Raw genomic sequence first — 25,847 nt, 5'->3', positions numbered from 1 at the left:
CCAGGGTCCCAATCTGGATTGGGCCCCTGTACCTGCTGCTGACTCTTTTAAAAAAAATCACACCATTTCAAATAGTGACGGGGTTATGTCCAGTTTGGCCCTGGCTTTATCCCCTTGGCTCAAGAATAAAAAAGGCCTGGGCCAGTCCTGCTTCAGGAACCCTGACCCTTGGAGCTCTTACACAGATTTATAGATACACGAAAAATGGTGAATTTCTGCTTTAGCGGGTGCAACTGTGTGGACTCATTTTTGTCTGGTGCAAGAGTGGATGGTAATAAGCCATCATTCCTATCCCAGACCAAACAGGCCGTTTGGGAATTGACTGGAACCCACTTAGTCTGGGCAAGTGATCAAAAGAACAACATGGTCTTTAATTAAAATCACTATAGAGCTACTGCTTCACGGCATAGTTTTGCCCTCTAGCAAGTGGTGCTTGCTCTCCCTGGGAAGAGATCCATAACTCTGTCCTTTAAAAAACAGTTAATTACTTCAGCAATTTGGCATAATAAATAAAGAAGGAGCAGTACTCCTTCTCTCCGTGCACCCCCTGCCCCCACCAAGAAAGATACCAACTGCCTTGTCCCACAGATTATGCTGGCAGCAGAATGACTACACCTGAGAAAAACTGGGTGGGAAGGGTGAGAAAAGCAAGAGGGGTGTGGGGATTTGCATGGAAACAACAAAATTCATTGTAGGGATTCGACCGAAAATGTGTGAAATTGACCCAATAATTCGAGGAGAAATGGTTTCATGGAATGGCCTTTTCCCCAATCTTGTTTTTCCCGGATTCTTCAGCATGTTTATTTAAGGAGTAAGTCCCACTGAACTCAGTGGGGCTTACTTCTGTTTAGACATGCATCGGATTGCGCTTTTAACCTTTGATTCCCACTCCCCTACTTAACAGCAAAAACAAAAAACAAAACAACCAGCATGGGACACCTTTCAAACCTTTGGGTTTGCTTTCAATTGAAGCATCATTGCTTTTTTTGCAAGATGTCCTTATTTTTAAAAAAATAAAAAAATCCAAATATAAAATAAGTTTTTCTAAGTAATTAAGGTTTAAAAATAAGTATGCTTGGAATGGCATGCTGTGACTTTCTTTATATTTCTAACAAGACTACTTCAGTCATTTTCTTTTCTTTGGAGGGGTATTTAACACTGCACTTCTTGAATAAAATGAGCTGCTGATTTGCCCACTCTGTAAAACAGGGTGGTTTTCTCATAGATATTCAACTGCTGTCCACTGCAGTGAGTGATAAAGGAGGCAGCCATTCTTTATCACAGCAACCACTTTGAATTTCCCAAAATGCAAAAAGCACTTAAGAACAAGGCTTTCTGGGAAAAATAAAATGGTGGCTGGTTCTCTCCCCACCCCAAAAGAATTTTGACTCACCCCCAAAATATAGCTGAAAGAAAACAAAACAGCCATTTTCAAAGTGAGTGAAACATCTGAGAAATAGCCCTTGTCCATCCAGTATAGTCCTAGGCTGGTAGTTGTTTAACCTTACCGTCTAAGTTGAGGTGCCTGGGTGTGTATCAGTGGGGTACCACATCCCCTTTGTTCCTGCCTGCCATTAGGAGACCAGAGTTGTCTCAAAACCATTCTTTACAAGGCTGTGGTTTCACTGGAAGGAAGCCAGGACGCCTGGCAGCATTAAATTGTGGCTCCCTAGCCAAGCCAGCCCAAACTCTCTCCCTCTTTTCAGAAAGAAGTACAGAAAGGTGCTTTTAAAGGAGGTTAATTATTTACCTTGTTAGACATAATAACCCCAAGAGCAGCTCTTCAGAATATTGACAGATGTTTGGCCCTCAAGAGGCAACTTGTTTCACTGTCCAGAATTCTGGGGAATATACAGTACATGTGTTCACCTATTTTATCTCAGATTGGCTGCTTTGACCATAGATGTTATGTATTAAAATGCCACATAGAGGTCACTGGTCCCAAATAGTTATGCGCTCTGCACCACCTGCTGATTCTCCCCTGAAATAACCACACACACACCCAGCCCCTGGATCAGCATGACACAGAAGGAGAAAGGGCTGGGAACCTCATGAGGCATGTGCAGGGGAGAATTGGTGGTGGGATAGTGTGCTCAGTCCTTCCCCCACTAGCTACTTCTTTCCTGTAAATGTGCCCAAGCCATGTTTAACTTATTTTGGTTTTTCCCCCCAACCATGCTTCAAAACCAGAAGTAAGCTTATCTTAGAACAGACCAGGCAGCAGGTTCATTTGCGGGGGACTATCCACAGTGCTCCGTCCTGCCTGTGGATCTTTCCCTGCGAATGTCCCCTGTTCCCATATGTGTGGTACCTTGGCAGGTCACAAGTGTGGTAACATGCATTTGCCAAGGTAATGTATAGTGCAGCCCTACTCTTCTTCATGGTTTCTTCCATTTTAAGAAATTGTTCCAGTGGTTACCTTCAACTGGCTGCAGAGACATGGCTCTTAAAACATTTCCTTTCACTGGCTGGGCAACTTTGTGGAAGGAAGAAAAAGTAACACATAAACCTCCTTCCATTTCTGCTCTATACCTGAACGTAGTGAAGGCCCTTCATTGCATATCTGTGCACAAAGTGGTTCTGAGTGGACAGACTCTGACCCTGTAACTAGGTCTCCTTTTTCTAAGAAGCCTGCTGCCTTGAATATTTCAGGGCCTTCACAGAGCCATGTAAGGCTTTTGTCTCCTTTTCTTTCTTATTTTCTCCCCTCTCTCTTTCACTGCCAGTTCTGGTGACTCCATTACCTTGCTCCAATAATCTGTGCACCTCCCAGTTGTGGCAAGCTCTAGCTGATTGGCTGGCTTTTCTTCTTCTCGTAACTAAAACTCAGAGATTTGAGCTTCAAATGTAAGATGTAACTGAGGTGTGTGTGCCTGTTTCTTAATTACACATTGGCTCAGAATAGAAAAAGAGCAACTCACTGGAGTATTAGCCTTTTTCTGCCTCCAGTGGCATTGAATCACCTTCGTTAGAGCGACGTCCTTCAGCTATCGAGAAAATCTGCTAGTACTGCTTTCTCATTTGAGACATTAAGGGCATAATCCTATGTGATCCGCCCCTGATCCTCATAAGCCTCCAAACACAAAGGGTTACAAGCATCCAGTGCAGAGTGAGAGGTGTGGCAGAGGCGCTCCTCTTCTACCTCCATGCCTCCTGCTCTGCATTTCAGCTAGACGGGCTTTTTCGCCCACCTAGCTGTGGTGCTGAGGAGCAGGAGGGGACGAGTCCAAAAAGGCCTGGGGATACAGCGTAGCCTAGTCTCTGGGAGTTTCTTCCGAGGAGACATGCGTAGGATTTTCTTTTCTGGAACACAATCAGAGTGAGTTAATTCCATCCACAAACAAATGATCATCCTATTTGTAGCGTTGTTCTGTTGCATAAATGTTGACTCTCAAAGACTTGCAACATCCTGGTTAGGAAATACCTTGATCCTTGTTAAGCAAAGAGCAAAATGGTCCAGTTGGCATGGTAAGCCTCCTAGCACATTGGCACCAGAGAAAATGTTGGTCTAAGCACTTGCACATTTCTCCAGTTTGCTCCACAAAGAATAGCTGCACCTCCGTGAGAGCTAAATTTTGTCCTCCTGATTAGAGCAGCCAATTGCCCTTTCCTCACATGTTCATCCCACACGCACCCCTTAAGAGCTGAATCAATCAAACAATTTTATTATGGTCGTAGACTAGCAAGTCCTTAAGAGCTGAATATCAGAATTGCCATGTTGGGTCAGAGTAGTCCCATCTAGTCCTCCCCAATGATTCAGCCTATTTAATTGTGACAGAATGAATTAAGGTGACCAGAAGATCAGAGTAGCCAGTGGTGCAAAGAAATGAGCATTGGTGATGCTCTGTTTGGATAAACACTGGGACTGAGCTGTAGTGGGAATATATACTTCAAAACCTGAAAAATGTGAGATGGGTATAATTGGGATTAAAAAAATAGGAGCTCTTTTGCATTTGCAGTTTATTTGTTACAAGCATGATTGGGTTGTCTCTTGGATACAGTTTTCCAGCTTGTAAAAACATGCAAAGTTTTAGCTTGGGCTGCTATAATAATTAGTTTACCAAACTGATTAATCAGTTCAACTTCTCTGTGTTGGTTAAATTTAGGAGCCAAAGTACTGTTCGAACTCAAGCCAAGCCGATGATTTTGTCCATGCTTACATCTGTCCAAAGAGAGAAGGACATGGGGTTTTCTGCAAAGGCTGCATCTCATCATATCTGGCCTAGCGTGGTTCATTTCTGGCTGGTTCAGCGGAGGCAAGGAGCCGCATCTTCTGAGAGACGGGAGCCGCCCTCTCCTGGGAGAGCGGCAAGAACTCACAAAAAGCCAAGCAGTGGGGTGGGTCTTCCTTCAGCCTTTGCTGGGGCTGCTCCCAGGCAGCACGCCCCTCCTCTCAGCAAGGCGTGCAGCTGCCCTGGCTCTCCCTTCTCCTAGAGCAGCAGCTGCCAAGCAGGCAGCTCCTTCCTCGCTACCTGCCTCTTGAGCACTAGCTGAGGGACAGCTGGATCCCCCCACGCATGCGCGCCTGTTGTGCCCAGGCACCTGTGCAACAGGCCGCAGGGGGCGCACTGGCCCTACTGCTGCAGGGCGGATGTCACTTCTGCCCTGACACCCCAGTCTGATCAGTGGACATGCCACTTCCCTTCTCTTTGTTGCCTTCCCTCCACAGCAACGTCTGTGACTGCCAGGGGACCTTTCGGAGGCTCCGTAATTGCAGAGGGGTCAGTGGCACAGCTCCATGCCCCAGAACCATCTGCTGTGTTCGGCTTCTCTTGTGAACATATCACTCCCATAAATAGGCTGCAGGCATTTCAGAGAGCCTGGATTATGCTCCTCTTCTCTCCAAACCTGTCTTGCCCTCTTCTGCTACTGCTGCCCTTTTAGAGTGTTGCTGTTCCGTCAGCCCACAAGCACTTTAGAGAGGGACAGTTAGAGGGGCGGAATGTCCCCCATCTCATCAGGTATGTGAGTGAGAGGCAGAGCTTTTCCTATAATTGCCTGGAATTAACAGATAAATGCACCCAAATTACCCAAATGCGTGCTCCTACAAGGCCAGCACAAACTCCATTTGGAACATTACATGCGAGATGGTTTTAAGTGAAAGAAAAAGGCAAGGTCATGCCCCCGTCGCTTGCCAGAGTTGGAACGTTGGCAACACGGCTGAAGAGCCACGAGGCTTCTGCTGCAGCCGCTGAGCTTGGTTTATGCTATTTCCAGGTCACCGTGCTCCTCCGATTCTCACGCAGCTGTCGTTTGCAGAGGGAATGGAGCAACACTTGTAGACCCCAGGGGGCTGCTCTTGCAGCTCTCTCTTAAGTTGTGTTTTGGGAGCCCATGAGGGCAAAGGACCAGCACCTTCCTGGGCTGGATTGTGTGCTGGGACTCTTGGTTGCACTCTGGGAAGTTTTAGTAGAGCCTGGAGTGAATCCATCCAGTTCTGCCAAAACTCTGGAGTGGATTGTGGAATGTGGAATCAGATCGCCCTAAAAGCATGCTTTGCTGAGCCCAGAGGCCTTGTCATCTCCCTTGCCATTCCAAAGCATTCTCCAGAGTGTTTGCAGAATGGGCTTGGTAAACAGCAGATCCCGGGCCATTTTTGGAAAGTCTTCCTAACCAGGTGGAAACCAGGTGGTTCTAGCCCAGATTCTGGTTGGAGGGGAGCACCGTTCCAACCACATAGCAAGCGTTTGTGCAGGGTTTTGTTTTTTTATTGATTTATTACATTTCTGTACCACCCAGTAGCCAACGCTCTCTGGGCAGTCCACAAAAATAAAAATTTTAGAATACAAGATGGTGACCCTTAACAGCGCAGGACCAGAATCCAGTGGCTGCCATGCTCAGTCCTCCCGTGAACCCCTGGGCTGGAAATCTGATGGTGTTCCCTGGAAGAAAGGGTCAGGTATTACGACTGCCTGACTTGCATGGCCTGCTCATAATAATCCCGAAGGCAAAAGAGAACCTTATATATTGGGGGGGGGGAGATTGGAGGCAATCTTGAGCTGCCAGAAGCTACGTGATATTTGAAATTCATGTCAGGATGAGGTGGCAGAAAGGGCCAGACGGGTGAGAAGGACCCAACATGCAGGGCTTCTCCTGCTTGCTGACACCGTTGGGAAAGCCAGCCCAGCCCAGCCCAGCAAAAGAATAAAGCCTCTTTATCCTCTAAGGCAACCCATATAGTTTGTTAACTGACAGCTCCTTTGGTCTTCATCATAAGCAAAGCTGTGTGTATGCCAGGATTCCATGACTGCGGGATTTGTACGGAATGTAGAAATCTAGCCCATACAGCCGCAATGATAGCTTGAAATGTGTGGGCAAAATCTGGAAGGGGTGGGATGTGGGGGTTTCACTGTCTTCAGTAGCTCAATGACTAGCAGAGACAATCAATTATTCAAAATCAATTCACACTGTTTTGCCATTTTATATGCGCCTGCTTTTCTTGGCACATAATTTAAAGGATAATTTAGTGGACAGTATATATCACTTTGGTTACAGCTTGATCCCCAGTGGCATTTTTATGATCACTCTTTAGAAGGGCTTCCTTGTCAATATGCCTAATGGAGGAGGGGTTATAGAGTGCTCTTGTTTGCAGCTTGGACAGGTTCAGCAACCTTGAACTGCAGGAGCATCTGTCACAGCCATGGAAAGGGGATGCAGTGCAACCTAATTAAAAGAGAACTGAAATCTTCTTGGAGGCACTAATACCGTATGATCTTGCTCATAGGGTAGACTTAAGTTCACTGCTAGCGTTTGATACATACCTGCCTGGTTGTCACTATCTGTCTCATTCACAAATCTGTCAGTGATTTCTCTCTGTTGAATACTTGTAGCCACTAGCTAAGCAACAGGGTGGAGTCAAACTACTTTGCCTTAGGAGTTTGGAAACTCCAAAGTGCTCACAGAGCTCCCCCTGACTCAAATACTGCCACATTAATTGGAGTGGGGGATGCAGGTTTTTTGTGTGCACACAGAGCATTTAAACGAAGGGTGAAGCCTGTGTGGAAGGGGACTTCACTGGTGCACAGCAGTGAAGATCTACTTCATACAGCACATTCTTAACACATGGAATCCATTTTAAAAGGGATGAGACAAATTCGTGAAAGCCAGCCCAGGTGGTGGCTGCTTGCAACGACAGTTAAGTGCAGTCACCATTTTCGGAGGCAGTCTGCAGTAGATGCTGGCAGCAAGCACCAAGATGGTGGCTCTCTCCATCTTGCTCCGGCCACTGCTTGAAATACTTTCTAGCATTGGCAGTCCTTGTGGACTCTGGCTTCCTTCCCCAACATCACTAAGTAAGCATATTATTATCAAATTTATCAAATTTAATATCCCAGGACTACCAGAATAAGGACAGCTGGTAGAACTCAGAGATTGCTTAGTTTCATGAACCATATAGAACCAAGGATTTTTTTTAAATTAAGGTTTGCATTTCATACATTGTGTGATTTGTATTTCAGGAAACTTTCCTTCCTTTAATTTAAGCCCTTGGTAATCCAGTAACACTTTCTATTCTTCTTCACCAAATGGAAGCATGTGCTGTGCGAGCAGTACCATCTTTTTGTGAATATATTTTTGTCTGCAGGACACAGAATAGGCAGTAAATTGCTGAAGTTACTTCCTACTTGGCATCAAAGTTTTACAGATTTTTTTCCAAAAAATCTCACACATTCTCAGGTTCTTTTTGAAGCTGCTTCTTGGCTTGTGTGTTTGCCTTCACCCTGTAGCCACTTCATTATTTTTATGGGCTACATTTCCATGTGAGAAAGAAAAAAGTGAAAAGTGGTACACCAAAATAACTCATTTTCTACCTCATTTCTACCTCAAAAGGTCTTTATCTTGTAATGCTGTTGTTTTCAGAGCAAGGCCTGATGAATCATCTCTGGTAGGTCTGGATTTTCATCTGATGTTGCTGTGGGACATTAGGATATAACCCAGAGCTGAGTGGACAAACCTGGCCAATAATGAAAAGTGCATCCAACAGCTGGTGAAAGAGAGTCGCCAGTTGGGCTAATTACCATGTAATGGCAATGAAAGAGACTGGCAGCAGTGAACAAGCCCAAGATGAGTTGCGTGAGCCCTTCATTAGTAGCTGGTTGACATGCGCGTGTACACACACAGAGTAATTTCGACATGTTCTTTGTTGCTGAGCATATTATAGGATTGTGGGGTTCTCTGAAAGATACTCAAGGACACAGGCAGTGGGAAAATGCTCCAAGCTGAGAGCACTGCTTGGGTTTGTAGAGCTATTACCCCTCAGCCTCTAAACAAAACTCTCCTCCCCTTCTCCCTCTCCCAGGCCACTGCCCTGCCTTGCTTTTGTAGCAGCTGGTGATGCATTTGCACTGCAGCCCAGCTATGGTGAGCCTGGCCGTAAACAAATAATTCTCCTGCTCATACAGCGGGTTTAAGAAATACATGGGGGGAAGGGGAGAGTCAAAGCAATGGAAGCACTCGCTTTTTCCGACCCACTCCTGGATTAGCTTGCAAGGTCTGTTGTGCTATTCGGTTACAGTGCCTGCCAGGTGGAGGTGAGCCTGGAAGGGTGACGGCCAGACTCCAGCAGGTGGTTCTGCCTTAGCAGCCTCACATGTCAAGTGGGTTAAGGTGGAAAACATACATCATCAGGTGTTCAAATTAATGGGCTGTTAAGAACGATCAGCTGCTTTGAATTTGCAAGTAAATAGCTCTGTAAGGTGGGCATAAAATGCATTTGGGAACTATGTTGTTTGTGTCCCTGTCAGGTACTTAATCAAACTGGTTGCATTTACAAGACATAAGTAACTTTAAGTGTTAGTAGTCAGTCAGCAGATGAACTCAGGTGGCTAGTATTGAGCAGAGGGAGAGGGAAAGGGAGAAATCGACACCTGTCATCAGTGACACAACACTTTCCAGAGTGGCTTTCCAAAATGGAAGAGGGGTTTGTTTGTTTTATTAGATTTGTATTCTTCATGTTGACGACTTCCTAAAGCAGCTCACGCAGTGTTCATAGAATTCAACCGTCCCGTTCACAACCTTGGTGAATTTGGTGTAGGGTGAAGTGGGGAGAAAAGAGAAGAGGTTGAAAAGCAGAATTTTAAAAAATTGAACAGAAAAAGAACAAAAAAAAAACTGAACAAAAACACCTCCCACAGGTGGAGAATGTTCCGTTCTTTTGAACACGAGAGAAGGGGCGACTTGCAGCTGAACCGGGAGCAGGTGTGTGATGGGTGTGTCTGCACCTGCCTGCCCATTCCTCCCTCCTCATCCACAAGGGTGGATGTGGTGAACATGTGGTGAATATGTTGCATCCATTGCTGACTTGTGAGCTGCAGTGCTGGGCTCCATTTCACAGCACTGCTTCACTCTCTCCCAGGGTGCTGAACAAGGCGCCGTTAAGTAGCACGATTCAACAATACTGTGAACCAAACTTCCTTCACTCATTTTTGGTGGGGCTGGACTGGCGCATGTCACAGCAGAACTGCGGGTTCATCCCACTTTTGGAAAATGGCCATGGGGGTACGTGAAAGAGGCTTATAAATTACAAAGTGGGGTGGGAAGAGAGAAATTATTCTCTCCCTCTCTTTCTCAAAACGCTGAGTGGACAAGCACTCTGCACAATTAACATTTCACTTTCACATCAACAGTTAATTACCAGTGGTAGCTAAACAGGCCTTCCATGTCCAAAATCCATCTACGTCTGGTTAGCAGATGTTGTGGACAAACAACATATCTTCTTGGTCACTTCCCAGGGGCCTCACTTAAAGACTACAGTTACCCTGTAACTATTTACCTAGAAGTACATCCCATTGAAGAGGGCTGCGGTGGCTTAGTGGTTAAGACGCTGAACTGCAGACCGGAAGGTCAGCAGGACAGCAGTTCGAGACCCGAGTGCTGCGTGACGGAGTGAGCTCCCGTCTTCAGTCCCAGCTCCTGCCAACCTAGCAGTTTGAAAGCAAGAAATTGCAAGCAGATAAATAGGTACCGCCTCGGCGGGAAAGGTAACAGCGTTCCGTGCACCTCGGTGTTCAGTCATGCCGGCCACATGACCACGGAAGCGTCTTCAGACAGCGCCGGCTCTTCGGCTTAGAAACGGGGATGAGCACCGCACCCTAGAGTCGGACACGACTGGTTGGGGACACCTTTACCTTTTTACATCCCATTGAACTTAGTGAGATTTCCTTCTAAGTAGACATGTATAGGGGTGTGTTGTAAGTGAATCTTTGATCCAGCTTGCAACTTTAGGTTCTTATGAAAGGTTTTCCAGGATGTGAACGATGACTTGTAGTCTGCAGTTGCTTCAGGGCATTCTTGAGACTGGTTGAGCAACACTGATATCCACCTCAAAATCCTATTTGTGTTACTTTCATATCAGAGGGGATGGCATGGACTAGGGAGAAATATTTCTGTGCCAAACACAACACAGAGATGAGAACTTCCTGCAACCCTAAGTTTACTTTCCTGGGAAGAAGCCGAAAAAACTCCCAACAAGCCATTTGGCCCAGTCTTAAGGTCAGACCAGAGTCTGTTTTGGAAGGACCAGGCCCCCTCAAACCTGCTTTAAATTTTTAATTTTTCTGAACTGCCCAGAGAGCTTCAGCTATTGGGTGGTATAGAAATGGAATGGAATGGAATGGAATGGATGAATGAATGAATGAATGAATGAATGAATAAATGTGGGTAGGTCATGGTAAGACCAGGAGTGGAGCTCATCCTGTTGGTGATCAGTTAGTGTTATTGAGTTACATGGCCCAGCATCAGCCCCTGTGCTCTGACATAGTCGCCAGTAAATGACACACCCGCCCACTCCGGCCTTCTTCATGGGTGGTTGTGTCCGGCCCTTGCCTTGTTGTTCACACGCATTTCTCCACTGGTGCTGGTGCCCTTGTCCAGCCACCAGGTCAGGTGTTTGTGCAGCCCTGTGCCGTTATCATCAGAAAGGATGGCAGTTGGGACTGAAGCACCCATCCCACTAGGAACAGCAAGGACCAAGGGACGATGTGTAGTGTTCCATGGGAGGTGATGGCCCTGGGGGCAGAGGAGTGAGGATGGCTTCCCTGACAGTTTAGCAGACAACAGAAATACCCTTTGGATATATGTGACCAAACTAAAAAGGGTTTCGTTTTAAAACCAACACCACCATTCTGCTGAATGGCATGCAGCCATTCACGAGGTCAGCCATGGTGTGTCCTTTAAGTTGGGGAGGGAGGGCACCTACCTCTCCCTCTGTCTCCTGCCCCCTGGCCTCCGCTCACCCCTGCCTCAAGGGACTGAATGACGATCGCCAAAGTTGTGATGGCACAAGTTGCTTGAGTCCCCCCCGTTCTTTTCGGCTCTTCTGCCTGCTGCACATGCATCTCTTACTCTGTGGCTGCCAGTCCCCTGTGCCGCACGTTCCAGGGCTCCTAAGAGATTCTGAGGTGAGCAGTACTCCAAAGGGAGGTTGGAAATGGGTGTCCGTGGAGTGTACCCACAGCCCGTAGCAGCCCAGCCCAGCCCAGTGCACGCCTGTGCAGGCCAGCCCAGTGGTTTCAGCCTGCAGAGGAGCTGGCAGTGGCAGCCCAGCCCAGCCAGTGCTGTTGCTCCTCTTGGGAAGCGGCACTGAAGTGCAGCAGCCTTGACTGCTGCCAGAAGCTGCTAGCAGAGCTGCAGCTTCCTCCAGCGTTCTGAGCCCCACCACACCTCCGGGGATGTCCCGGGGACCCCACAGTGGATGCACCCGTGAAGCTGCCAGAGCAGGGCTGATCAGATGCAGTCCAGCAGCTGATCTTGCGGGCCCTTGGAGCAGGCAACACAGGAGGCTGAGGCCAGGAACAGCAATGCCATGGATGGGAGTTCCGCTGGAAGAGAACGAGCAGGACAAGGGGCAGCCCCGAGGGCTGCTTCTGTTCACCCTTCTGCCACACCTCACACCCGCCAAGCAGGGTGCCTGTGTGCAGAGGGTGCCAGAAGGGGGGTGCTTGTTTGTCGTGGTAACAGTCTTACATTAAGGGGGTTGCCTCTCCATTTTGAGCCTATTTCCATATGCTCTGGCTTCAGAAATGCAATTGGTGGCTCTCTTAGACATTCCTGATGCTTTCACTCCTCTCTCTCTCTCTCTCTCTCTGATTTTTTTTTTTCATTTTATTGCTGGGGGTGGGGGGCTTCTGTGAGACTTGTGTCAAAATGCACCCAGTACATCACAGCTGGGACAAATATCAGGTGCCCTTTAGAGCAGGGCTGTGCAACTTGTGGCCATCCAGATGGGCCAATACTGATTCCCATGGCAATGCTCCCTTCCAAGATGTAAAGGCTGTTGATTTTCAAAATCAAAGGCAAGAGCAACGGGTAACAACCGTCACCTATCCAGTGCCCGCAAAACCAAGTGCTGGCACAGCATCTGATAAAAGGTTTTGTGAATCTGGAGTCCACATCACCAGACACAGGAGTTATTTTATTGCTCGTGGATCCCCATTAGCTGAAATGCCAATATTGGGAGCAAAATGAAAGGTGGGAATATATCCCACTCAATGTCTGATAATGGATCCTGATGAAGAAGACAAAAAAGAAAACCCATTTGTATATGAGCAGCAAGAACTCTGTGGGGCAGCTAATGCTATGCCTACAATTCCCATCAGCCCAAGACAACATAGTGGTTAGGGATGATGGGAGTTGTAGGCCAAAACATCTGGAGGACCACACTACTCCTGCCTTATAGGGAGACAGTTTTGCAGGAGAAGGTTGCAAAGAGACCACTGCTACCATCCTATGCACACAAAATACTGTAGATCTCCCCCCAAACATCCAAGGCGCAAGTAGGACATGGTCACAAAGATAACTTGCCTCAGTTTTCCTTTTCTGTACCTTGGCTCCGCCTACTGTTAGGTGTCCTGCCTTCCACCCCACCAGCACCAATGGGCCTGAGTTGCCACTGTATGAAGTTACATTTCTGTTTGGGATACACTGGCAAAAGAAGTGCTCTAAACGTACGTGTGTATACTTCTTTCCAGGTCACTCTAACCTTTTCGCCCAGCCTGTTTTCTCTTTATTTTTAATGTTAGCTTAAAAGAAATTGTGAAAACATGTGCTGTGAATTAGTGCTCAATATTATCCCATTTGTGTCCCTTCCACAAGTTCCTCTCTCTCTAACCCACAGAAAGATACAAGACATTCAAGAATAGGAGCATAGGAAGCTGCCTTTTATTGAGTAAGACTCTTGGTCCCTCTAACCAAGTACTGTCAACATTGACTGGCGGCAGCAGCTCTCCGGTGTCTCAGGCAGGAGTTTTTCCTGGAGATGCCAGAGAGTGAACTTGGGCCCCATGGAAAGCAGGTGCTTTGCCATGGAACTACGGCCCCAACCAGACTACGGAATATTTCAGTAACTGGCCGTTTGCTATTAACTGATTATTAACAGTCACTGAAGGATAATGCCCGGTTTGATGGGCAAAGCTGAAGAAGTTAGCCTGCGTACGGTGGGCAAGAAAGAATCTGGTCATGGACTGCAATAAAGAGATTTGGATTTGGCGGGTGAGAAAGAAGAGGCAGCACATTCATTTTCTCAAGGATTCTGTGTTTTTGCACAAAATGGTACTCTTTCTTTCTTTCTTTCTTCCATTCTTTCTATAAAGCACATCATTATTGATTTAATTCACTGTGACTCAAGAGGTACAAACCACTGGATAATGCGGAGGGGGGAAGAGGGGGTGAACCCCCCGCTGCTCTCCCATCTGCAAGTACAAAAGGGCAGGCCAAGTGATCGGGCAGCGCTGGCTCATGCTGGCAAATCCTTGGCCCTAGTCTGCACCGTGCCCCCAAAGGACTTGTTTCTGCCTGTTGAGACAGCCATTTTCCTACGGCACCAGAGACCTCTCCATCCATAGGGATGCAAGATCCTATGGTGGAGGAGGAGTCGGGAGCGATGGACCCCAAAATCAGGCATCGGGTGAGGAGGGAGAAGCAACTTTGGGACATGAGGCGTCCTAAAAGATTGGCCACTCAAGAGAGGTCCCTAGGGGAAGACTCTCCCTGAGGGTGGGACTGGGAAAGCTACTCGAGTTTCATACTGTTGGCTGGCTCTGGTTTGCATTGCGACTTCCTAACATGGTGTATTCATCAAAGGTAGCTTCTTGTAGTCTAATTAGTATTATGCAAAGCTGGCTAGGTAATTTTGCTCTGTGTTGGTGTATGCTGATTACATCTGTAACCTGAAGCATGGGTGATCCAACTCTGGCTTGCATAATAAAAGCTGTTGACTAAGAGAGCATCTTCACTGTGTGATGACAAAGACGACTGGAGGCTTGGCACTTGACAAACGGTGAGGGGTCTGGAAACCAAGTCCTATGCGGAATGGTTAAAAGAGCTGGGTAAGTATAGCCTGGAGAAGAGCAGATGTCAGGGTTGCCTCTGAACATATAGAATGTTAGAGTAGCTCAGATCGTGAGGAAGAGCTGCAACATGTGGGGGAGGAACTTTCCCAGGCTTCAGAGGCTGCACAGAGAGCCTCCTTCCCCCCCTTTCACACATCCCTGGGAGTGATCGCGAACAGGGGGAGGCGAGGGAAGAACAACCTGAACTCTTAGATGCAAAACACAGACAAGCGGGAAATTGCAGGGGCTGAACTTTGGCGCTCTGACTGATTGGCTCGGCATCAACAGCTGCGCCTAGAGGTGTCATGGGAGAGGGGGAGGTCTTCCCCTCCCACCCCTTAAGTTAAGAGAGCTTGCCACCTTTTTCCCAAACAGAGACCAACTTTCGTAGCTTCCCTTTGAACTCCCTGAAGGCTGTTTCCTTTGTAGTCTGTGAGTCTCTAGCAATTTGCATCTGTATGCCTCATTCCGGTAAATGGAATTAAAGCCTTGGAAATGCAGCCTCTTGTCTGAGTGTAGGGGTGGACGAAAGTCCCTTACCTGTCATCGAAGGACGTTCGCGGTGGGGGGGAGGCGCTTCGCTGCTCCCCCCGCGAAGTTCAGGCCGGGGGGGGAGGCTTCCCGCCTTGCCCCGGCCGAAATTCAGGCCGGGGGGGAGGCTTCCCGCCTCGCCCCGGCTGAAATTCAGGCCGTGGAGGAGGCTTCCCGCCTCGCCCGGCCGCAAACGCGAAAGTTTTTTAAAAAAACAAAAAACGCCCCCTGATAGGCTACGTGACGATTCACGTAGCCTATCACGGCTAGATCTGCAAAGTCAGCCGTGATAGGCTACGTCAATCGTCACGTAGCCTATCATGGGTGACTTTAAAAAAAAAAAAGCGCATACGCTAATGGCGGCCCCCATAGGGAGCCGCCATTCACGTTCCTTATTTAGTCGCCGTAGTCTACGTAAATGTTTACGTAGACTACGGCGACCAAATAAGGAACGGGAATGGCAGCTCCCTATGGGGGCCGCCATTATCCGTACGCGCTTTTTTTTTTTTTAAGTCACCCGTGATAGGCTACGTGACGATTGACGTAGCCTATCACGGCTGACTTTGCAAATCTAGCCGTGATAGGCTACGTGAATCGTCACGTAGCCTATCAGGGGGCGTTTTTTTTTTCTTCGATTGCAATGGCGGCGGCGGCAGCCAGTCGAAAGACCGGCTGCTGCTCCCGCCCCGCTCGAACACCCGCCGAACCGCCGGCCGGACCCGCCACCGGGAGGGACATTCGGTGAAGGTAAGTCCCGTCCCGGGGGGGGGGGCGGGGGGGTTCGGAGGATTTCTCCCCGAAACTTGTTTGGGGGGCCGAACACATTGGCGCTCGGCCCCCCGAAGTTTCGGGGAGAAATTCTCCGCCATCCCTATCTGAGTGTTGATTTGGCTATTGGAGTTCTCAGCCGGGCAAAAAGGGAATCCTGACAGCGGATTTGAATGATTGATAGCAGGTTTCAAATATCTGAAAGGCTGCCATGCAGAAGATGGCACAGACTGCCTTGGGAGGTGGTGGGATTTCCTTCACTGGAGGTCTTTAAGCAGCACCTGTGTAACCATGTGTCAGGAATGTGGTAGTTGCATCCTACACTGCAGATCTTGCATTCTATGACTGTAAATTGTGCCCAAAAATGAACTCGTTGCCAGTGCAGCTGGTGCAAAAAAGGAGTCACATCTTTAAAAAATGGCTTCAGCTAGGCATCTTGCTGTTGTGTGAGGTGTTCAAAGCCAGTGCCACATGGAGCACATGGCAGTAATCCAGTCTAGATGTAATGAAAGCATGTGTGACAGTGGCCAAGTCCGCCTTTTCTCCAAATAGACGTACCAGCTTCCCAGCTTCACTACTAAGCAGATGTCCAGTGGGGAGCACCCATATTTTCACACATACCCCAAAATGTCAATTCCACTTTAGTTAAGATGAACATCAATTTCCCAAACTCCTCTTCTTGATGCCCAGCTCCATGCCCTGGTCAGTGTTTCTCCTTTTGAAGTCTATCCATCCTGGGCAAGTGGGCCACTCCCAGGGCACGGGAGTAGAAATTATTTGAAAGGGGACCCACTGGCAAGGTCTGTTTCTGGATGCCTGCCTGACTCATCTCCCCAGTGTGATGCTCATTGGCTTGACTTCAGCACATGAGGTCATTTAAATAGAAGCTAGTAGTGGAACTACTTGTGAGTAAATGCACCACTCTACCATTTGTGCATCTTGGCCCTGTAAATGACCACGTTGTTTGGAGTGTGGTTGGGGTGCCATAGGCCATACTGCAGACTTACCTTTGACATCTCTGTGCTTTATGTTCCAGATCAGGATTTATATGAAAACTCAACCTTAACAAAAGCCTTTACACCCACCTAAAGCTATGCCCAGATGGGGCCAATCTGACCTCCCTTGGGAGGAAATTCCATAATCAGGCTGCTGCCACAGAAAAGGCCCTGTCCTGTGTCCCCACCAACCTCACCTCTCTCATTGGCGGGACTTCTGAAGAAGATAATAAATTACGGGCAGGTTCATAGGAGAGCAGGTGCTCTACAAAGCGCACATCAAAAAGTAGTCTGGCTGCTACATTATGCACTGGGTGCAATTTCTGAATGCTGTTCAAGGGCAGCCCCACACAGAGTGCATTGCATTAATCTAAATGGGATGATTAAGGCACTAAATGGCAGTGATTAAGGTGAATCACTGTGGCCAGATCCACCTTCTCCAGCCAAAGCTGGGCAAAGGCACTCCTTGCCACCGCAGCTCCTGGGGCCTCCAAAAGCAATGCTGGATCTGAAAGCACCTCCAAGCTGAGATGCTGAGCCTGCAGCGGGAGCACCACCCCATCCAGAAGAGCAGCAGTTTTCAGCAGCAGCAGCGCTCTGCTTTCCCCAAAGTCACAGCTGCTGAGCTTCATGCTGTTTGCTCAGCCCCCCTCCCCAACTTCTGTGTTCCTGGGGTTGCACAAGCCCTGCCAGCCAAATTCTCCTGCACCTTGAATGGTTGTTTCTTGACAGGTCAAAATCCCGCATGCGCAGCATTTCCTGGCACTGCCACTTCATGTCTGGGGCTGGGGGTGGGATGATTGCTGCTACTCCTCATAATGCAGCTGTTCAAAGAACAGAAGTTCTGTCAGGAACAGACTTGGCACTGCTGGCTGATTAGGGCACTTGGCTACCTTCCCGATTGCTGTGGGTTCAAGTATCACTGGATACCAGGCTTAACCTCGGACAGCTGCCTCCAATCCAACCAGGCATAAATGGGGACTGAAACAGCTGTTGATGGGTTTAGGAACCACTGCTAAATGGTAGATGGCAGCCACCAAAGATGCCGGAAGTGGCTCAGGCTACATGCCATCATTCCGCACCATTTCCAGCTCCCCACCCCCCAGCCACCCCAGTATGACCTCTTCCACAAAACACCTACCGGTATTTGGGAATTTCTAAATGAAACTGGGCAGTCATGAAGGGCTTTAACATGCCGAATTATGCCAGTCATGCGGTATAGTGATGACACTAATCTGAGCTGTGCTGCCATCTTGGGTTCTCAGTCACATCAAGGGCAGGTGGGTGCCTGCCTGGACATGGCTGCGTTGTCAGAATGTGACCACCACAGATGGTGGTACTGATGACAACAGTGCCTCTACAGCCTGAAATGTTAGCTCTTTGCCCAGTATTGTCAAAGGATCCACTTATATTAGGAGGGGTCAGTTAAAAATCAAGGGTAATCCTTGAGTCTGCCCATCCCTGCTCCAGGCACGTTTTGTTTTCTGATTTAAAAGCATTCAAAATGAGTAATGGCTGTCTCCCCTCTGGCAGACATAGTCCTAAACAGAACTTTCCCATTTTATAGCCACTGTGCCCTCCTGCTTAATAGGCTTCAGTCTCATCTTACAGAGCGCTGTTCTGCTTGGTCTTGGGTTACCAAACTAGAGCGTTTTCAAGTGCACTTGATTCCTGACCTGCCATACCTCTGTCCAAGGGTCTGGTGACCAGATTTTCAGTTGCATCAGACTATGTGCTGGATAGGCCTTAGCACAGGATGAACATGAACATACCAAGCTACTGCTCTTTTTCAGCCGGTGGCAGATGGAAGGCCAGTATATGAATTATGGGACTGGTCACTTCTCCACTCAGTTGTTTCTAGTGATGACCAAAACAATAATCATTTCTCCATCTCTCTCTCTCTCTCTCTCTCATACACACACACACACACACACACACACTTACACAACAACTGTCATGTTGAGAAGCCCTATCACATTAGAGGCAACAAAATTCTCCTCTTGGGTGCACATGAAGGACTTCATCTTTCCCCATCCATAATCAAAACAATGGCTACTATCAGCAGGAATCCAGGACACATGATAAAAAAGCAGAATATCTGTGTTGGGAACAGCTGTCCTAATCTAAGTGGGGGGAGAGCAGCACTGGCCCTAGCAGTTCTGTGTTTGTTCAAACTCTGGATGCAGCTTTCCACTGAAATGCCCTCCCAATGTGTTTAAAGTTAAAAGTTAAGTTAAAAAAATTAAGTTGAAGACCTATAGAGCCAGTCTTTAGCTCAGTGTTGCCACATATACAGTTTCATCTTTAAATGTATTTTCAAGCAAATTTTGAATCATCTCTTATTCTGGGGCATGGCTTTGGGGGGCTCTTTTCCACCTTGAGCCATTAAATAAGTGGAACCCCTGCCTCCTTGTTCTGTAGATAGAAAATACCACTCTGTACCATAAACCCTGTGGACATACTCTGTGTATACAGCAGGGAAATGTCCCAGACATATACTCAGGGGAGACAAATTATTGAAATACGAAAATGATCCTGATGAGATGGCATTGCAGATGATGTTTTTCTGCCTAATTGTACAATTGGCACCTTGCTTGCAGGACCATTTTAGGTCATAGTTGAGGAGCTGATAGAATGTGGAAAAACTGTGGGAAGACCAACCAAAGGTTTGCTTCTCGCTTTGTAATTTGAGAAAGTTATAATGTCCTGCTTGATGCAGGCATCAGAATGAGGCATCAGAATCCTGCCAGGGTGTAGGTGTGCCATTTTGAAATTCTCTCCTTTGTAAGACAACAACAGTAACAAACCTTGTGCAAGCCTTGCACATCAGGGTGAAAACTTCTAGCCAAACTATTCATTGGGATTTTTTTTACAAAGGGAATCTTTAAAATGTCTCTCTCTCTCTCACACACACACACACAGGAGTGCGCCTTGAAGTTGTACGGCACATGCGTCACAGCCTATTTGAGAGGGAAGAGAGAACTGAAACCTGGCTTAGTCCTCCCCCATCCCCCCCAAACACATGGTGAATCCCCATGGTGAATCTTGCTGCAGGCTTGGAACTGGGAAACCTGTGTTTGAAAACCTGCTCATTCGTGAAACTCGCTGGATGTGGAGGACAGTTGCTCTCCCTCAGCTAACGGACTCTCAGGGTTGTTGTGAATTTCTTTGAAGAAAGGCTGGCATACAAATATAACAAATAAATGAGCTGGGGGAAGTTTTTGTGCCCAGGGGACAATGCTGGCAATTCTGCTGGGAAACTGGAGCCTACGAAGCTGCCTAATGGTGAGTCAGACTGGCCTGTCTGGTGCACTTATCTGCTGTAGCTGCCAGCAGCTGTTGGTGGCCTTGACAGAGGGGCCTCTCCCCAGACCTGTTAGGAGGACCCTTGAAACTGGAAATGCCAGGACCTGAACCTATGAGCAGCTTGCAATCCCATGTCCACGCATTAGATGTACAGCTCTTCTAGGCCCACTGAAAGAGCAGGTGCATAGCTTTGGGATGCTTCTTGATCCAGTGTTGCCACTAGAAGCCCAGGTAGCCACAGCTATGCTCAGTCTGGTTTGAAAGCTGTAACCATTTCTGGATGGGATAGCCACCTGGCCACAGCAGTTCATGCTTTGGTAACCTCCTGATTGCTGAATTACTGCCATGTGTTGTACATGGGGCTGGCCTTGAAGACAATTTGGAAGCTTCAGCTAGTGTGGAACGTGGTGGCCAGGACTGTAGCTGGTACACCTAGGTGGGGTCATACTACACCGATTCTAAAGGAGCAGCCCTGGCTGCCTATTCAAGGTGCTGGTGCTTCCCTTTAACGCCCTAAACAGCTTGGGACACACCGAGCTGTCAGAGCACCTCTCCCTGTATCAGCCTGCCCGGGCTGCATGACTGTCCTGGGAGACGCTTCTCCAGTTAGCCAACAAGGGAGAGCTCCTTCTCCATGGTGGTGTGCCAGTTGTGGAACACCCTCCCCACAGAGATGTGACTGGCACTGGTTGAACCCTATTTGTTTGCCCAGGCATTTTAAACTAGGTTGTTAAGCACGTTGATGTAAGCTGTCTGTTTTATGTATTTCTTGCCTTTTATTACTACAGTTGTCATAGTTTTACTGTTTTTGTTGTTTATCATACATAGAACTTCTTAATTACATTTCGTGTACTGCCCTGGTATCATGTAAGAAGGGTGGTATAAAAAGGTTTTAAATAAATAAACAATACAATATGACTGGTTTTTATCCAAGGAAACTTTCCCCAACCTGGTGTCCTTGAAATGTTTTGGACTACAATTCCTAGCATTCCTAGGGGTCCTTGCATATTCCTTGCATATTAGCATATTCCTTGGCTATGCTAATTGAGGCTGATGGGAGGTGAAGCCCAAAACATCTGGAGAGCACCAGGTTGTGGAAGGCTGATCTAAGGTTTCTCCTTTGCACGTTGACTTCTGTAAGTTTGCTGGCTGTGTGTATTCTCTGGAAAACGGATACCCGTGCTGACTTCTAGAAAGTTCACCCTTTCCCTGCCAATGGGCAAGCTTGGGTCCTCAAAAGGTGACCTCAGAAGCAAGGGTCTGTCCAAATGCGTAGGTGCCACTGTCCACAAGGTGCCACGGCATCATGTTTACTCTACCATTGCTTGTCCTTTGTGAACTTTGGTTCATTTTTTGTCACCTCCCCCCAGTCCTCCCCATTCAGCCAAAACAGAGCTGGCTGTTGCTGCCTGTGGGAGCACCGATATGCCTCTCTGCCGACAGTGGCACTCAAGGGGAAGCTCTCCCAAGGTTAAGTAACGCAACCAGCTACAGTTCTTGGGAACTTGGTGATGTGGCTGCTGTCAGGACTTTGTGGGAGCCAGAGATGCATAGTTTTCACTCAGTTACTCTCCCTGCCTCTGTCCCCCTCCCTCTCCTGCTTTGGTTCTGACCTGCACACATAATGCCAGGATATGTCACGCTGCACTTTGCTCTTGTTTTTCCAAGCTTACTCACTCTTTATTTTTATTGCCATGTTCCCATTTTTACAGAGCAGCCTCCCTTAATTGCTCTTACTGTAGATCATCCACAGCATATTATTTAAAGACCAGCTTTTGCATTGATTTACAGAGCTGCTCTTTGATTTGACATTTTTACGTTTGGAGGCTTATTTTTCTAATTATGGCCAAAGGAAGTTTCAGATAAGTATCATTTAATGTAGGGAGCCAGAACCCCAAGGACAACAGATTTCATTTTATTTTTCTCTTGCTGAAGTCAAGCCATCAGGATTCTTCTCCACCCCGTCCCTGCTTTTCATTTTTATTTTTTTCTTCCAAGCTGCCTATTGGGATGATGGGGAACATAGTTGGGGAGGGATAAAAGTTTTTGCTGTGTAGAATAACAAAATCTGGCTGTGCAGGCTTCATGGTCGTGAGCATGCCCATTATTAAGGAATAACTACCACATTCTGCAGTAGCTGAAGCATCCAAATTGTCTTTAAGGGCAGCCCCACATACAACACACCAAGTAGAAATAAATAAATAAATAAATAAATAAATAAATAAAGCAATAAACAGTCCATTTCAGATAATTACAGAGCTGTAATCACAGATTTTCTAGTGTTCTGTTCATGGTCTGTGTAATTTGATGCAAGGTCTGTACATGAAGGTTGCAATCTGCTGGGAACAGGGTTTGCTTAAATCCCCCTTGAAGTGGAGCTCAGCAGCTCTGTAGGACTTTTTGGCTAGATCCTGTTCATGTTTAGAGCTGAGCTCAGGCAAGAAAATGCTTGAAGGATTCTACTCCATCTTTTCAGATTTCTAGCACACACACATCTAGCCAAAGATACCTATATGCATTTTACCAATCACATTTCCATACTTTAAATCTTCTCTTTTCCTAAGGCAGCATTGAGTTTTGCAGTTCATGACACAGTGAGTCCCACATTTAATTGGGCTGCACAGAGGGGTCTAGCATGTGATCATCTCTGCAGCCACCCTTTGCTTGGAGCAAGTCAGATCCTTTTAATGCTTATTGGCTCCAAAGCTAATAATAGGCAAGACTTTCTTCTCTACCCAGTTCTAGTTGGTTTCCATAAGAAATAGAAAGAGCCCCGCAGGATGAGACTAATGTTCCATCTAATCCTGCATTATCTTTGCAACAGCAGCCAGCCACCTAGATGCTCACAAGTAGGATATGAAGACAGTAACATCCACGGGTACTTACCCACAGTATCCTATTCAGAGCTATACTGCCTCTGCTGTGGAAGTTCCATTTAGCGATCATTGCTAATGTCAGTAGCTTATATCAGTAGCTATCATGGCTGACATAAATCCCACCCTATGGTGGCTGTGAAAAAGTCATTAGTGTGGCAGGAAGGAAGGTTGCTCCTCTTAGGGTATGTTCACAAAGCCACTACAGTGCATGGTAGCTGCAGGAAAATCCTGCCTGTGCCATCTCACCGTCTCTCACCCTGTGACTGGCCAACAACACACACAGTTCAGCCATCATGTCATTGCCTATGTTGCTATTCGAGCCATTGTGGCAGCTAACCAAACCCTAAATTCAGTGCGTGGCTACAGGTTCACGAGATCTGCTGGCTGAGACTTGGGACACCTCCTGCCTGGGCTTTCGGAGAGCTTTTTCTCCAGCTATCACATGCCTGCCAGTCATATGAATGGGCCCCCAACCAACCCATAGTGGAAAATTTTCTGAGTAATCTTCTTCTTCTCTTTAGCTCGCAAGTTGAAGAAACTAGGTAACCTGAAGTTGCAAGAGGAAGGGGAGGCAGCTGGCCCATCGAGCCCCACGGAGGAGCAAGCCCCAAAGATGTCCATGACACACATTGAGAGCTTGGAATGCCAGCCGATCTTCCTCAATGTCCTGGAAGCGATTGAGCCTGGCGTGGTTTGTGCAGGTCATGACAACAACCAGCCTGACTCCTTTGCCGCCCTTCTGACCAGCTTGAACGAGCTTGGGGAGAGGCAGCTGGTGCATGTGGTGAAATGGGCGAAGGCCTTACCAGGTAAGAAACAGTTCTGGTGTTCTCCTTCACCACTTCCCAATCATTTCCTGAAGATAATAGGCAACAGCGCAAAACCTGCCTCCCTCCATATTATGCCATAAAGATTTTTTCTGCCAAAGTTGTACTTGGCAATTCAAATTAGATTTCCGTAAGCACGCTGAGATGTCCAGTGCCCATTTGTATAGTTGTTCCATGCAGTTTAACCTCTGCTCCTCAGCTTGGGTCCTGCTTCTAGGAGCTTGCCTCTCTGACTTGGCCAGAGAAATTCAGGGTTCCCTGGCTTCTTTGCAGCAAGGTCCTTCCTGCCAAGATCTTACTTGAGGCTTATAAGCAGGACTGATTTTATTCTGGGACACCCATACCATCCACTGCAAAACAATAAATTGACTACAGTTTATTATGCAAAATAAGTAAAGTGCAGAATTCATTCCTTTCATTATTCTTGCTTCATTCTTTGCAATTAAAGTGACATCTTCTTTTATTATTTCCAGCTCAAACAATAGTCAAATGATAGCTGAATGCATAAACCAGATATAAGAAACCACCAATATAAAAAATGAATGAGAGAAATTCTGTAGAACAGTTAGGATGAAGGATATATTTCAAAATATATAAGGACTCACCAGAACCAGAAATTCATTAGTAAAATGCAATTCAACCTTCTCAGGAATGGCCAGCTCCAATAGGAGGCCCAGTCTTCTGGCCAATTCCAAGTTGCTTTTTCCTTAAGGGGAACAGTAGTTGCATGTAAATGACTGAAACTCCAAAAAGCGTGGCCTCACCAATAATATCTGTACCCCACTCTTCCACCAAAAAGCTCCAGGTGACAGACATCTTTTTTCTCTCTTGTTCATATCCCAGCAAACCTCCTGAGCAGCATTTGGTTGCAAAATGGTGACTTGTCCAGAGTTACTCAGCCCCAACAAATGTCATGGCTGATGGGGATTTGAGCCCAGCAGTCACTAGGTTATAAACACAAGCACTGCTGAGCAGCAAAGTCGAGAGAGGCAGGGTGATGTAGTAAGTTCAAATCCCCACCCAGCCATGAAGCTCACTTGGATGATCTTTCCCTGTGCTCTGAGTCTACCTCACAGGGTTGTGGTAAAGATAAAAATGGGGGTCCTTGCGTATCACTTTGAGCTTCTTGGAGAAAGGGTAGGAGAAGCGTTCAAAATTCTCAAACCAAACAACCTGAAAACTTACAGCCTCTCCAAATATCTTTAGACTGTAGGAAGAAAGAGACGTCTACTTGTAAGATGATTTGGTGGAGAATACATACAGTCCTGCTTATAAAGTGTTGGTGATTCTGGTTCACTTCTTCTGTCAAAGCCATATCATGGCTGCTTATCTTCTCCAAGGATTCATCCCACTGTGCCAGGGTTTTCACCACATATTCTTGACTGATAGTCTTTTACAGAGAAATGTTGCATTCACAAAAAGAAAAATCCCTCCCATTCTTCCCTGGTTATAAAGTCCCCCAAAACTTGCTGAAACTGAGATGCAACCACTGAACTCACAAGAATCAACATTTGTTTTCAGTGGAATAATTCCACGTATTTATATGCTTGTTTCACCATATGAGAAGCATGTAGAGAGAGACTGGCAACCACTGGAGCATTATACCTGCTGGTGACATCTCCTCGTAAAAAGCAGTTGCGTAAGAAAATGCTGTTACAAAAGTCTTTTGTAGATGTCAAGAGGGGTTTTTGTTTTCCATTGGTTTTGTTTGTGAATGTTACTTGCAAACTGGTTACCTGTATTTTGTGATCAGATTTTTGCTCATGAGGAATGGTCAATAAAAACCTACTAATGATGCCCTTCCCACTGTCAGTGAGCAGAAATGGACATCGCAAGTGGAGGTCAAGAACAAATTCTCTCCCAAGCCGGGTTGTGGAAAAGGATTTCTGCCTTCCCCCGTGCTTTGTGGGTTGACTCGCTCGAGCCATTTGGTGCTATCTGGTCTGCAGGCTCTTCTTGGCAGCGCTTCCACTCTCTGCTTAGAGCTCACCGTCCTCTATATTGCGCAGCCTGGCTTGCGGGTGGCTTGTGGGAGAATGACTCTGCTGTTCGCCAGCACGTTAGATTCCAAGGCCTTCCCAACTCTCTGTCATTCTTTGCTCCAACTTAAGTAGAAGGTATGTTGTTTTCACTACAGCAGACTGTTGGATTCCATCTTTAATTCTCATATCCTTGTGGCAGTCTACAAGAATGCAGATCACAGCTTGATGGCGAATGTCA

At 47.0% G+C, this 25,847-nt stretch overlaps 1 protein-coding gene across 1 annotated transcript in view; it reads left to right on the top strand.

Moving 5' to 3' along the window:
* The window catches only part of AR (androgen receptor), a 297,520-nt gene that overhangs the window by 211,627 nt on the left and 60,046 nt on the right, over window positions 1–25,847 (top strand). Inside the window, exon 4 of the mRNA XM_084814267.1 lies at window positions 23,322–23,609. Within this exon, the coding sequence (XP_084670393.1) occupies window positions 23,322–23,609 (288 nt within the window). The remainder of the gene's footprint in view (window positions 1–23,321; window positions 23,610–25,847) is intronic.

The sequence above is a fragment of the Heloderma suspectum genome, chromosome 9 (genome assembly GCF_057233095.1).
Source record: "Heloderma suspectum isolate Gila_16-S chromosome 9, 16-S_ref, whole genome shotgun sequence".
Taxonomy (NCBI): Eukaryota; Metazoa; Chordata; class Lepidosauria; order Squamata; family Helodermatidae; genus Heloderma; species Heloderma suspectum.
The sequence above is the reverse complement of the archived record's forward strand: the minus strand, read 5'-3'. Positions and strand labels throughout refer to the sequence as shown.